Source organism: Medicago sativa, chromosome 5 (assembly GCF_051527215.1).
Source record: "Medicago sativa cultivar Bolivia chromosome 5, Bolivia_mono, whole genome shotgun sequence".
Taxonomy (NCBI): Eukaryota; Viridiplantae; Streptophyta; class Magnoliopsida; order Fabales; family Fabaceae; genus Medicago; species Medicago sativa.
The window spans coordinates 8,521,389-8,535,643 of NC_140753.1; the positions used below are offsets into that span (position 1 = coordinate 8,521,389).

Consider the following 14,255-nt stretch of genomic DNA (forward strand, 5'->3'; position numbering starts at 1 on the left):
GGTTTGTCATTGCTGTTTTATCAAATGCTTAGGTTTGACGCTGCCCTAACTTTTGTACAGCGCCATACGAATCTCATGTAGATATTAACATTACTTCTGCTGCCCAACTAGCATCTTAATCTCAATTATTACCCGGTGTTTCTTTTCAATGCTATGGTGACTTCAAATTTGATGCCTATCGTATCAATGATGGTTTTAAATTGCGGTCACGGTCCTAATGATACTGCATTCTTTTTTAAATTGCGGTCACGGTCCTGATTACACTATAATCTAGAATGCCGGAAAATGTCGCCGATGCAGCCGAAATTGAAGTTGATGCCGTTGCGTAAAATTCAAACCCGCAATATTGCAGCTACAATTGCGATTGCTGACCTCATTTTAAACCATGATTTCAGTCTTAAATGGCCTCAATCTTAAGCTAAATAAAGATACCAAACACCTTTTATTATCCGAATCTTATTCTTTTATATTGGAGTATTGATGCCTGACGTATCTAGTCTCATATTCATATAATAAACAAACAACTCGTTAGATATTTAGGTAAGTTACAACCTTCCCCTTCTTTCATAAATCATAACAAATTGAACTCAGAAGAATTCAAGTTTTATACTTTTTAGGGCTAAATTTTGATTGAAACTAAGGTAAAAATGGGGTTGACAGTGTCACGGATAATGAGATTATTTTATGCAAAGAAAGAAATGAGGATTCTGATGGTAGGTCTTGATGCTGCTGGAAAAACAACAATACTCTACAAACTGAAGCTTGGAGAAATTGTCACTACCATACCAACCATAGGTTCCAAATAGTCCATTGAAAAATAATATCTATTTATTTTTTCCTATTCCCTATGATCATTTTAAGCGAAAAATGATTGAAAATTGACATAATTTAATGTCTCAAATGAATCAGGCTTCAATGTAGAGACTGTTGAGTACAAAAATGTCAGCTTCACTGTCTGGGATGTTGGAGGACAAGACAAGGTATCATTCTTGAAATGCATTCTTTTCTAGCTTCCATGTTCATATTGCAAACTAGAAATGCATGCTTGTTTAATAATAATAATAATAATGAGGTAATTCAGTTTGCACATTGGTAATACACCCTTTCACTTGATTGAACTATGAACTAATACTAACCAACCTTCTTATATGTTCTAACAAGTATTTCTTGTATGATTCACATGTTACTCTTCTGATATGAGTATATGCTAAATTTCGTGTAGATTCGACCATTGTGGAGACACTATTTTCAGAATACACAAGGTCTTATCTTTGTGGTAGATAGTAATGATAGAGAAAGAATTTTAGAAGCCAGAGATGAACTTCATAGAATGCTTAGTGAGGTTAGTAGCTTTAAAATAGTCTAGTTTTTTAAGTATTACAAAACTTTCCTTTCAACATAAAAGTGAAATATTTTTGCAATCATATTAATAAGCATTTACATTGTAGGATGAACTTCGTGATGCCACTTTACTTGTATTTGCCAATAAGCAAGACCTTCCAAATGCTTTGAGCATTGCAGAAATTACTGATAAACTTGGTTTACATTCACTTCGCCAGCGTCGTTGGTAAGTCACGTTTTACTTACCATGAATCATTATCTGAAGCTTGAAATCATAGATTGAAACTTCAAATGTGAATTACATCATAATCCAAAGTTGAGTTCAGGGTGTTTTTGATCCGTTCAGGTACATCCAGTCAACTTGTGCCACGTCTGGACAAGGACTCTATGAAGGCCTTGATTGGTTATCAAGTAACATATCTAACAAGATAAGATGAATAGATCTGAGTTACTTTGATCTTTATCATATGGATATTGAGACTTTGCTGCACATTCTATAATATGTACTCTATGATGTATTGTTTGCTTATATACTGGCATGAACTTGAGTACCTTTTGTTAATTTGAACAATTAACCAACTATAATATCAATCACTATGAACACTCTTTAACAGTGAAGGGGGATTGTAAGTATTATAGATAGATACAACTCATTGCAGCTTTAAATAAGACTCGTATTTGTAACTTTTAAACAAATCATAACCAATTGAGCAAGGCGACCTATATTTTCCTAGTGCTTTGTATCAATTTTAAAAAAAACACTGTATGCAACTACCAAATTTGAAAATGAAATATTCACATCATGTTTCATATCAAATCCATTAAGCTGATTTGTGCCCTTAGCTCGAATAAAAAGTTCTGTAAGTATCGCATAAAAGATGAGCCAAATGATCCTTGGAGTATTCCACAACTTCCCACATTTAGTTTGATCATGTTATTAGAAGTACGTATTAGTTAGTTATAGAATCAACAAATTAACTACAATTACTAACAAACTCTAACTTTTTTTAACTAACTTTTATATTTTTATTAGTCTGTTTAGGAACAAAGTTCAGAGTATGTTCTACAGAAACCAAGCATATTTACACACACGTATGGGCAATTAATTATCCTTTGTAGGCATCATTACACTGTATAGTATCAGTCTATCAGACTAATAGGATTGGTTAACAGTAACCAAAGATATAAAAAGATACATGTGCTTTTATAACTTTGGTTTTAAAACAAAACAAAAAATTAAAACAAGATAATTTCAGTAAATAATCTAAGCCAGAGAAATTTCTGGGAACTCTAACAAAGATCTTGAAACATTTTTAACTCCCTCCTCTCAATAAAAAAATCAATTTTAATTTTTAACTCCCTAGAAAGAAACACAATGGTTTAAAACTTTACCTGCAATAAACATCAAAACATGTCATAATTCTTTTGTATGTGTACCTAAATTAATAAAATGAACCTGGAGATATGAAATCAATACCTTCCGAATTCACGTTAGGTTTTGAAAACATGTAATTTTTAAAAATCTATTCTATGTAAACAAGTCACACACATCTTAATGTGAGGTGTTGGATTAGTTACGAAGCTCTGTAATTTTGAAAGAAGATACGCTGTCTTGTATACTGTCTTGGATTTGCAATATTTTGATAAGGGTGTTAGAATGTCCTCAAGGACGGAGAGGAACATCATGCGGACTTTAAAAATATACTCCCTCCGTTTTAAAATGAGTGTCGTTTTAGGTGTTTACACACATATTAAGAAATGCAATGATTAAGAGAAAAGGAATGGTTATTTTACCAAATTATCCTTATTAACTATTGGTTAGTTTTAAAAGTAATACTTTGAAAGTAGTGTGCAGAGTATTAATTGGAGGGTACAATTGAAAAGAAAAAGTTATTATTGCATTGGAAACTGAAAGCGACACTCATTTTGAAACAATTTTTTTTGGCTAAAGCGACACTCATTTTGAAACGGAGGGAGTACAAAATTTAAATAATAAAATGCAGGAAAGAAGGTCATTTGACAACAAAAAAGGGGCAAATGCAATCAATTCCATAATGTGCCTGATCCTTTTACCTGTGGGTATGATCCCGGTGTAAAGGGCTATACACAAATTCCTGAATATTAACAAATTTGAACAAGAATTTAACTCGCCTCCTCTCAATCACTCTCAAAATCTTCATCTCCAAAAGAAAAAACTGAAGCATCTGCTGCAATTGCCTTGAATTCACTTGTCCCTATAGATTCCATGTTGGTGGTGTTAGGACCTGCATGAATATTATGAAGTTTATCTGTAGTTGATGCTTCAGAAACATTGTTTTCCGTGCGTTCGTCATGCTGCTGGAGTGACAACTGATCCGTTGCGCGCGACAACATCCCTACATGGTCAGTAGTGGCCTCAGATGCTTGATGAGGTTCCATATATTTGTAATCAGTTGCAGCTTCCCTCCTTTGTGTTCCCTTGGTCTCCTCTTCATCGCTATCTGAGAATACATCATCATCTCCATTTTTAGGTATCTTACTCTTACTTGAATTAGATGTTGGCTTTGCACCAGATGAGGCATTATTTATGTCAGATCCTTTGCTTGCAGGGTTGACTTTTCCAGGTAGGGTGCCATCATAGTCTACCATCACAACTTCGACCTGGAACCCTGGAGCTGGGATCTTTCTCTGAAGGGCACAGTCATAATGTTTAATTAGTGAAAAAGTTCAGTGAATCAACGGATTATTAAGTGTTACTTAATGCCCACAAAATAACATTGAAAAGTAAGTGTAGTGTACCTTGTCAAAATCATCAAGATCCGAGCCATCTAAAATTTTTCTGTTCTCTATCATTGTTGTGTTCATCCAACTGCCAAGGAGAAACTGACGTATTAAAAACACTGTTAATCATTGTTAAACAAACTCTGTTCCATACATTACACAGCTTAGAAGAGAATAAATCTGGAATGTATGGCAGAGCTGGGAATTAAAATTTCATCATTATAAAAACATTTGGTCTCCATATCAAAATGATAAAGAAGACAAGTAGGTATGCTCGCCAATGAAGAATTTATTTAAATAAAGCTATAATAAATTAATAATTTAAAGTACAATCATAATGATTCTGACAAATCCAAGTTTCTTTTCAGAACTAATTTGAAGATGAAAAAGCTAAAGTATAAAGTGGCCTGAAGAAGTAGCCATTTTAAACGAACCAGTAGAAATCTCCCTGTCGATCATGAAAATGAATTTTGAAGTCACCAACCAATTCTGTCAGACCTGGCTCCCCTGGTAATGCAAAGACTAAAATTCCTTTCTTTGATGCATTGATCCAGAAATCTTCTGGCTGAAAATGAGATATAAAAGTAAGTTAGTAAATTAGCATGCGTGTACCATCAAATGTAGGCATAAAAAATGGAATACGAGTACCATTAGATCCTTTGTCTTGGGATGCTTTCTAGTTGTGAAAAGAATTCCTGAGAATAAGTGAAGACATCAGCCTTCTCTAGATTAATAAAATGTTGATTCACAAGTTGCATTTGACACTTACCATTATGATCAGAAATTGTAATGGATGGTCTAACCCAATAAGGGCATTTGTGAAGCCGAAACCCTCTCAGCATACACCTGTGGAAGTCCAAATTAAGAAAAGCCTTCTTTGGATTTGGTACATTGAGACAAAGTTTCATCTTACCTTCGTCCGGGCTGGACTTGTCCGTTGAAGTGTGTTAAAGTCCGTTCAAAATATTTGACATATCTCTACAAAATTACAGAAATAAATGATTTTAGAAGAATATGTTTTATAGATTAAATCTCCTTAACACGATAAACTAAAAAAATTACTAACAATTTGACTTGGGAGAGTTAGAGCCTTTCCATCTACACATCTTTTCTGGTTAAAGGAATCAATGGCTTCCTCAGCAGTGGGGAAAAACTGCAAAATAGTTCCCAGCAAGTAATTATTTTCAAAATTGCACAATTCACGGAGTAAAAAAATGCAGATCAACTAAGATCCTCAAGTCTCTGAAGTCAACTCTCAAAACTTACCTTAAGATACAAAAGAAGGCTGCAAATCATCAGTCCTGTCCTTCCCATACCAGCTTTACAATGAACAACGACCACATTTTGGATATCCTCCTTCAACCATGAATATGCACTTCGACAAAATGATGCTATAAGTTGAATAGGAGGGCAATTATGATCACTAAATGGGAAACTTGCAACCTGTAAACAATCCCAAGAAATCAATTGGGCAGACGTAAATATTAGAATAATTTTGTAAAAAATAAACTAGCGGCACATTCTTCATTTGTATTTTTGAATCTACAAAACCAAACAAAAATAAAAGAAAATTATTGTCTGTATTTTTATATCCAATTTTTATCGGTTTTATGCTATGGTTTTTTGAAACATATCTGCAACTCAAATAATGCATAAAATAAAGAGTCTATACCTTCAGAAGTCTCAGTCTTGTGAGCATAATTCTTCGCTACTTTTTTTTATCAATAGTGAGTGTACACTGGATATTAATTTCATGATCAAAACCTCAATATTATGTATAATTCAATTTTTGATTTATTTATTATTATTATTATTATTATTATTATTATTATTTTATGATTATTTATTAATATATTTACTTATAAATTAATTCATTGTCAAGAGCTTTCAAACCTAAGAGTCTATGAAACTAGAGGAATTTATGTAGAGTCATAAGCGCACACACAATACAAAAACAGTGTTTAAATCATCTACCATATTTTCTAAACATAATATATGATGGTAAATTTTTTTTTTTTGAAGAACCTAAATTGGCACCGAGACCTTGAGAGGAGGACACTCCAAGGTCCCAAGTCAACACCACTATATGATAGTAAATATTAAGAAAGGAAACAACAATAACAAAATTTTGAACTAATATGGGTTTAAAGACAATAGCAGAAAACAATACATAGCATCACAACTCAAAACTGATGGACAAATTCACAAATCAAAAGATAGATTCACAACTCAGCATGCAAAAGCCAAGAAGTGCATGAAATGTTCAAAATCAAAAGAAACATGACAAAACACAAGATTCAAAATTACTAGAGTGTGGCAGATGGTTAGACTATGTTCCAGTTGGAGGCAAATGATGGGCCACCATCAAGATTATTACATGTCTATACTGATGAACCAATTAGTGCCATAGTGCAAATATAATAAAACTATACCTTCCCCTGGAAAAGTGATCCATCGTACAACCTCTCTGAACAAAGATTGTATACTTTGTACTTTCCCTGCAGGTTTCAAGAGACTAAAATTGTCAAAAGATAATAGATAAGTTGTCAACTTTCAGAACATGAAGATTCAAACAGAGTTTAATTTCATGATCTTCAAATACTCAAATTATCTTTTTCACTCAAAGCAGAAGAGTTCAAGATCAACCTAACATACCAAGTTTTCATCTAAAGTGTAGGGTAAATGAAGTACAACAAAAGTGCTCAATTATAAATTACTGTTTGGTTGCTGTATGAGCTTGTAGGTGGATGTTGTTCAAAATACTGTTAGCGCAAGTCCAATTTCCGTATCATTTATATTTTACTAATCAGTTTCTTATGATTTGACTTTAGGTAAAGATATTTCTAAGCTATACGAAGGGATATACTGGAGTGCTAGATCACATTTTCAAATTAAAAGTTTTCTTCTATATTCCAAGGTTGTAAACTTGAAGAAAGGTACTCTTTGATTTCATTCTAGATTTCTTTGACTATTCAACTCTACCCATTTCTTGAGTACTAGCAAATGAGCAGATAATGAGATTCCAAAATTGAAATATATGCCATGTTACCTTGTGATGAGTTTCAAAAAACTTGATTACTTCTTCCATGTGATTTCGATAGAACCCCTGCAACACAGTTCTCTCTTAAAAAAAATTGACTCATGACTGAATCTGGTTATGAGGGGCAAGACTGACTGTCTATAAATATACCTCAATGTACCCAAAAATTCCAGAGCTAAAATCACCACCAGGAAATCCCATAGCTATTATATTTTCAGTGATGTATGTCATATCCAAATCAAATCCACCTTCCTGTTACAGAGTTAAATGTGAAAGTAAGAGAAAACTGAAATCAATATGGAAGATGAGTTAATTCTACACAAAACATAGAAATGTTCCATTCAAAATACAATAGGCTCAATAGAATTATGTTAGTTTGTAACTGAGAGAGTATCAAATACATAACGAATGTGATTCAGTACCTAAGAAATCAACACCAATTTGATTCTTTAATAGATGAAGTCAAAGGAATGTCTATCTCTGTGATGATGCCTTTAACATGACGGGGAACTCGACCTTTTTGTCTAACTAAGAATGTTAAAGGACATATCAATTCTTCTGTAGGAGGTAATAAACCTAGGATTCTAAGCAGATGTTTTTTATACTATTTTGAGGCAGATATTCGTGAAATACAATAATTCGAGCATATGATCCTATACACAATTTTGCAGTTCTAGTTTGTAACAGGTTTCAAAACCTCTATATGAGATGATTTTCTTGAGCACATTTCATAGCCATACATGCATTGGAAAAATGAGTGTGCCTGAAGTTTTGGTACTTTGTGTGAACTATTTGAATGATGAACAACAACAAGACAATATGTAATGCTAATGATGTTGAGATTAAAATCTAGCATATTTAATTTTACAAGAGCGTGTTGTTGAGGAACATTTATGGTTATTACCAGACATTTTTAAATAAAAAATAAATAAATGTTCATGGCCTATATCCTTTATACAACGTCAGTAACACAGGCAAAATTGAAGCAGGTGTAAATTGTTAACTGACCTGGTATCTGCGTTTATTTTGAGAAACAATATGCCGTGCTTTGGTCTGCACTGCCTTTACTGCTTCCTTTGAAGAGTCCACCAACCCTTTAGTGAATGATTCAATTATATTAGGTTGCTCGGCTCCTGAACTGCTCGTAGCAAGCTCATTTGAGGGACTTCGTAGTCCAATCCCACTAGTAAGACGAGCAAATGCCGACATGCCACTGTTCTCAGTCTGTGAGTTCTGATCTCCAGCCCCAAACTTCAGATTTCTCGCCCAGGAAGATATACTAGAAACTGGTGACAAGGATGGTGAATCACGTGCATTGTCATTTTCAGCAGGTACTTTGGCGGAGTAAAGTTCAGTCTTCGAAGGTGGAGGAGCGGGTTCCATCAATGAGTCACTCAAATGCAGTTCTGTAAAATAGAAAACCAATCTAAGGCACTTGCAGTTTAAGTAGCTAACAACAAATTAACTCAATAAGGGTTTTATGCCTCCATAGGTTGATTAAGTCTAGCAAAATACTAAGTGAAAAAATGTTTATGAACCGTAAAAAAAAGAACGTTTATGATAAAATTGTTATGAATGTGTCTGGATTGACTTGTTTGAACTTATCTACTGGCATAAACACATATGAAACCGTTTGAGAGAGCTTACGGTCAGAAATAACTTAAGACATGTTCATAAGCTGAAAAAATCTTATTATTAGAGATTTAAAATTAGTTACATATTAGTTAAATTAGTTAGGAGTTATATATAACTCGTAACTAATCTAACTAACATGTAACTAACTTTTAAATCTCTAATACTTATTTCCATAAGCTTTCTTGAATAGCTTATAAAAACGAAAAATAATTCGATTTTATTTCAGCTTTTTGTTGCAAAAATAGTTTATACATAAAAAACAAGCACTTATGCTTTAAGTGCTTAATAAGTTGTTTATTTATCCAAACATAGCCTAAATAAAAAGGCGCGATGAAAGCACCTAGTTTGTAAACATGAAAACACCTAGGCTACAGCATAAGCTAATTGATTTCGGAATAGAATCATTAACTCATTCTCATGAATTAACTCAATTGCGAAATGAATCGAATCAAAACAGCGCAAAAACATCAGCATTGGAAATTAAACAGAGATCTGAAAATGGAGTTTTCATTGATACAACAGATTGAGGTGATTTGTAAACAATGCAGAAGCATGATCGCACCGTTGATACAAGAACGGAAAAACGAAAGAGAAGTGGATCGCTTACCGGCGACGGCGAGTAGTTAGCCGGTGACGGTGTAACTATTATTTCCGATCTGTTTTCTTTCGGAGGGAATAACGGTTTTTTGAACGGAAAAGAAAGCGCGTGAGATTTGTAGAGATTGAGGTTCGGATCAATGTAGGTTCATTTGATTAGAGTGTAGAGTCACCGGCACGGAACAGAGTGTTTGCCATTTTAGAAGATGAAAGAAACAAGATTCATATGCATGCTTATTTCATAATCCATCACTTTATCCATTGAGCTAAAAATTAGGACATGCGATGAAAGTTAAAAAAGATTAGATGACTGGAGATTAGATAAATTTTTGTAAGGACCAAAACTAATAATTCCTATATTTTAAAATATATGTCGCAGTGAACCATTTCACTCATGTCAATATACAATTTTGATTGTTAATATACTCGCTCCGGTCACTATTATAAGCAAAAGTTCACTTTTTAGATCCATTTAATAAATGATGTATGTAGTCTATATATAGACCACATGCATCATTTATTAAATGAACTTAAAAAGTCAATTTTTGTTTATAATAGTGACCGGAGGGAGTATTTAGCTATCTACGGTATAAAAAATTATAAAATTTAACGTTTAAAAAACTTATCGAGACAAATCGAAAATCTTATTATATGCTAACATTTATTTTTATATATTAGCTAAAAAATATAGTCAAAGTAAATTCGATGAATAATGCATGTTGTAAAAATGTGACATGTATTTTGAGATGGATAGAGTATATGATTAATCGATGTTTTAATCCCGCTATAAGAGGTATTCATGTTTAGTATCGAAATCATCTTGAATAAACACAATTTTCACCTGTAAAAGAAACCTATAAATAAATTATTTTCTTTAAAGAGATACAATACTTATACCTTTTTCAATTTATTTGTAAATCATATGAGTTGTTTTCAAACATAATATCATTTATTCGTAACTTCCAAGGTTAATTCTTTGAGTCTTGTGAGGTTCAAGTGACAATTTTTTTTAAGAGTTTTAATGTTGATGCATGTCCAATATCATGTTCAAACTTGAGACCTTCATTAAGTTAGAAGAGATTCAAGTATTATAGCCTTGAGTTGTTTTGCTCTTCCTATTGATTCTTTTGCTTTTATATTGGACTTATTGATGTTATGATATCCATTGAAATTGATAATTCTAGATTTGGAAGAGATTCAGACTCAAATGTGATTCTCAATTGGTTGTTTTGACTTTCAAAACTTTCTCAATTGCTTGTATAAAATGTGATTCTTTTCTTTTGCAACCTATTTTCAATATACCTAAATTACACTCATTGATATTTTTACTCTTAAATTTATTAATTATGATTCGGACGCTAAAAATATGTCTTTGTTAACTCTTCTCAGTTAGTACCTAAATTTAAAAAGTAATGGTTATCAAATGAATAATACAACTAATCATGCACAATGTCCTCTTCTCACCATATTTATTTATTCCTTTTTTATTACAAGAATCTTACCTCTTAATAACCACCTCTTATCTATTCGATCATTTTATCATTTTTTTAAGGAAAAAAAAGAAAGAAAAGAAATTATAATCAATCAAATAGCTTAATTTTAAATAATTTATATAAAATTTACAACCTTTATTATTTTGTTCAAAAAAAAATTCATAGTCTTTCTCCTAAAAAAAATAATTTGTAGTGTCTTTTCAACGTGTCAATAGTATGCTAACGTATGATATTCATCATTAGCATATTCTTCGACAGTAGTTAAGAAGATCAATATAGAAATTATGCATTGAAAATTGGTGAAAAATAGAATGTTTAACTTTTATAAAAGTCAAAAAATTATTGTTTTTAATAAATAATTGGCAAAACCCTTTTTTATATTACCATGATATTTATATGAAGTTTCGAAGGTAAAAAAAAAAAAAAAACATGTGGGACACATAAATCGAACTTAAGCTAGAAGCTCAGGTCTCTTACCACTTTAAACAATCGATTGTTGTTATGTTCGATCAATTAAGGTTGGTTTGCTGGTATTGGATTAAGAGTTTGAAGTGTAATATTTCATGTTTGATTCTTCTGTTAATTTGAGTTGGCTAGTTTATTTTTCTTAAAAAACAAAAAAAAAACTTTATGGTGTATTTAAACTTTATTATTACAATAATTAATCAAGTGAAAAAAAATTACTCTGAACAGTTAACGGAATGAAAAAAATGAGATGATTCCCAGAAATTTACTCACTGAAATTGCAATCTCTTAACCCTTTGTAAGATCCCACAAGTAATTTCTAATTTAATTTCTGCATCTAGTCCAGCACGTTACATCCGATCCAACCCAATTTGCGCGTGATGGAGCCGGCAGCACCAGCAGTCGTCGTCGACGCCGGCACCGGCACCGGAACCGCCACCGAAGAGATTTCCCCAGCGGAAACCGCAATACTACAATTGAAACAAGCGATATGGCAACAATATCAACACGTGCTAGACAAAACAACCCCGTACGTGCTACCGCGATGGATAGGGTTTTCGGTCGTCGCTTTCATCTACATCCTCCGCGTCTACTTCTTAGAAGGCTTCTACGTCGTTACGTACGGTCTTGGCATTTACATCCTTAATCTTCTCATCGGTTTCCTCTCCCCTCAGGTTGATCCCGCCGTCGCCGACGCCGCTGACGGTCCTACTCTTCCTATTAGAGCTTCCGATGAGTTCCGTCCTTTCGTTCGCCGCCTCCCTGAGTTCAAGTTCTGGTAATACTTCAATTTGATTATCAATTATCGTTTAATTGATTGATTTTGGTATAGGATTTAATTCATATACACTGTCAGTGTAAAGAGTTTTGAGTTTTTACTCCGTCAATCATTCATTACCGTCAGTTTATACACACTTCGTTCTCGTGTGATTAAGGTTATAGTTGCGTTATGATCCTTGATGATATTGTGCATAATTATTGTTAAATGTGGTTGATAATTGATGTTGTACCTTGATATTGCAAGCTAGATTGTGCATGCGGACATTCATTTAAAACGTTCTATGTGATGATGAGTTCCAAAAAGAAATTTTGATGAGAAGAATGTTTTGCTGTTAGTTTCATCTTTGTCAATGTATCGAAAACAATAATCATGTAATGTACTTCATTGCATGAAGCTATTGTTGAATCACAGAGTTAAGTTAATTATAATTTTGTTAGGTAGTTGTTAGTTGGTTATGCTAGCAATCTGCTAACTACCATTGTATGTCAACGGATGTAAGCTTATTGTTACTGTTTATTGAGTTGAATTAGTTTCTGAGTCCTCAACCACATTCTATGGTTCTCTTCCTTTTCTTCACAGGGCCTGTTTGGGTTGGTTTATTTGAGTTTATCTATTAGCATTAACACACATGAGACTGTTTCAGAGAGCTTATGGAAACAACTTATGATAAGGCTATAATTTGTTTTCAGCTTATTTCCATAAGCTATCCAGTATACTTTATGAAAACAACATATAGCTTATATGTAAACAGTTTTTTGATATTATCTTTTGTTAATGAAAGATTAACAACTTATACATAAGCACGTATGTGATGAGAGTTTACTGGGTTTAATTAAGTTCTTTATCCAAAGAGGACCATAGTTTGGGTCTTCCACATTGATATGTTGTTTTAGGCATAAAAAAGTGCCTACCTAGATGATGTTGTCTTCTTCGGTTTTGGTGCTCTTAAGTTGTTGAAGTTTCTTTTTCACTTAGTAAGGTCTGCAGAAGGTTGCTTTTACTAAAGCTGCTCAATTTTCCTTTGTGGGCAGGTACTCGATCACAGTGGCATTTTGCATTGCAATTGTGATGACTTTCTTTAGTGCGTTTGATATTCCAGTCTTCTGGCCTATACTCCTCTTCTACTGGGTGGTCTTGTTCTCACTTACTATGAGGAGGCAGATATCACATATGATCAAATACAGATATGTACCGTTCAATTTCGGAAAACAGGTAATTTAGATTCAAAATTGTTGTTGTGATTGTTGTGTGGTTATTGATTCAATGATTGTGTTGATTGTTGTTATAAGGATTACATCTTTTTTGCTATTACTAAGCTTTTTTTGTCTATTTTACTTTTAGCACTATCAGAGAAAGAGAGCATCAGAAGAAGAAAGCACAAGTCTTCCTGTGGACTGAAATTTTCAGTTTTACTGCACATTTAAGTCAAAACTGAACCCCAAACATGTAGCTTCACATTATATTTTAGCAACTTGAGCAATCTATTGACGTGATGACTGATTAAGATTGCTTTGAGGTCTAGCGTATATGTGAACATCTGGATGTTCAATTCCCTATTGGGCAACTATTTGGATGCCTTCGATGGCGGCTTTGGGAAGATGTTGGGAACTGTTTCTTTACATTTCCCTTTTGTAAAATACTTTTTTTTTCCCCTTTCTTTCTATATAGGAAGGCAAATTCCAAACTCTTATTGCTGAATTCATAGTCCAATAACAAAAAAATTACAAAACCTGTGCAGCAGTCCCTTTTATTATTTGCAGATGGGGTTAACACTGATATGTCTCTTCCATTGCATTTTTTTCCTTTCCTTTTAATATATGATGATTTTAGGAATCCCTCTCTAAGTTATTTTCACTTGGCACTTTTCTTATCTGTTATTTCATGGCGCCTAGCACTTTTTCTGATATAAATTTTATGGATTGAAGTTTATTTATCCAATCATCTGAGACTTTTAAATTGAAGCCTCTCTTATTCACTAGATCCAACCAGTTGTACTGTGCCAATTTTATTTAATTTTGGATTTTAATTAACGATCACTTGATACAACCAGTTGGTGATGGTACTTGTTCCCCCTTCACCCTTGGGTCTGTTTGGTATACCATCTGCTCGGCAAATTTTTGCTGTGATCTTCACATGCTTTAGA

General features: G+C 33.1%; 3 protein-coding genes across 4 annotated transcripts; 2 read left to right on the top strand and 1 right to left on the bottom strand.

The window, feature by feature from the left end:
* Positions 1 to 534: 534 nt before the first annotated feature.
* On the top strand, positions 535 to 1,959 carry LOC146919720 (ADP-ribosylation factor 2-like). The gene is made up of 5 exons (XM_085713153.1): positions 535 to 795; positions 910 to 980; positions 1,223 to 1,342; positions 1,449 to 1,567; positions 1,688 to 1,959. The coding sequence occupies exons 1-5, from the start codon at positions 648 to 650 to the stop codon at positions 1,776 to 1,778; spliced, it is 549 nt and encodes a 182-aa protein (XP_085569279.1). The 5' UTR covers positions 535 to 647; the 3' UTR covers positions 1,779 to 1,959.
* A 1,397-nt stretch (positions 1,960 to 3,356) lies between these two features.
* Positions 3,357 to 9,601, bottom strand: LOC146919721 (phosphatidylinositol 3,4,5-trisphosphate 3-phosphatase and protein-tyrosine-phosphatase PTEN2A-like). The gene is made up of 13 exons (XM_085713152.1): positions 9,384 to 9,601; positions 8,150 to 8,547; positions 7,292 to 7,393; positions 7,151 to 7,207; positions 6,534 to 6,599; positions 5,368 to 5,544; positions 5,168 to 5,254; positions 5,015 to 5,079; positions 4,871 to 4,947; positions 4,750 to 4,796; positions 4,536 to 4,666; positions 4,120 to 4,189; positions 3,357 to 4,008 (listed from the first exon to the last, which is right to left on the bottom strand). Exons 2-13 carry the CDS (start codon positions 8,522 to 8,524, stop codon positions 3,499 to 3,501), a joined length of 1,764 nt encoding a protein of 587 aa, XP_085569278.1. The 5' UTR covers positions 8,525 to 8,547; positions 9,384 to 9,601; the 3' UTR covers positions 3,357 to 3,498.
* A 1,834-nt stretch (positions 9,602 to 11,435) lies between these two features.
* Positions 11,436 to 13,888, top strand: LOC146919722 (protein RER1A-like). 2 transcript variants are annotated; one of them, XM_085713133.1, is made up of 3 exons: positions 11,436 to 12,109; positions 13,144 to 13,324; positions 13,454 to 13,888. In XM_085713133.1, the coding sequence occupies exons 1-3, from the start codon at positions 11,712 to 11,714 to the stop codon at positions 13,508 to 13,510; spliced, it is 636 nt and encodes a 211-aa protein (XP_085569259.1). In that variant the 5' UTR covers positions 11,436 to 11,711; the 3' UTR covers positions 13,511 to 13,888. The 2 variants fall into 2 exon arrangements, with proteins under 2 accessions (XP_085569259.1, XP_085569261.1); XM_085713135.1 differs by having other exon boundaries at positions 11,534 to 12,109; positions 13,463 to 13,888.
* The last annotated feature ends 367 nt before the right edge of the window (positions 13,889 to 14,255 follow it).

Coding starts and splice junctions, on each gene's coding strand:
- LOC146919720 (XM_085713153.1), top strand. CDS start 648: ATGGGGTTGACAGTGTCACGGATAATGAGATTATTTTATGCAAAGAAA. Junction 1,343..1,448: donor TTCATAGAATGCTTAGTGAG/GTTAGTAGCTTT, acceptor TTTACATTGTAG/GATGAACTTCGTGATGCCAC. Junction 1,568..1,687: donor TCACTTCGCCAGCGTCGTTG/GTAAGTCACGTT, acceptor TGATCCGTTCAG/GTACATCCAGTCAACTTGTG.
- LOC146919721 (XM_085713152.1), bottom strand. CDS start 8,524: ATGGAACCCGCTCCTCCACCTTCGAAGACTGAACTTTACTCCGCCAAA. Junction 7,208..7,291: donor GAATTTTTGGGTACATTGAG/GTATATTTATAG, acceptor ACTGTGTTGCAG/GGGTTCTATCGAAATCACAT. Junction 4,948..5,014: donor CAAGTCCAGCCCGGACGAAG/GTAAGATGAAAC, acceptor GGACTTCCACAG/GTGTATGCTGAGAGGGTTTC.
- LOC146919722 (XM_085713133.1), top strand. CDS start 11,712: ATGGAGCCGGCAGCACCAGCAGTCGTCGTCGACGCCGGCACCGGCACC. Junction 12,110..13,143: donor CTCCCTGAGTTCAAGTTCTG/GTAATACTTCAA, acceptor CTTTGTGGGCAG/GTACTCGATCACAGTGGCAT. Junction 13,325..13,453: donor CGTTCAATTTCGGAAAACAG/GTAATTTAGATT, acceptor TTTTACTTTTAG/CACTATCAGAGAAAGAGAGC.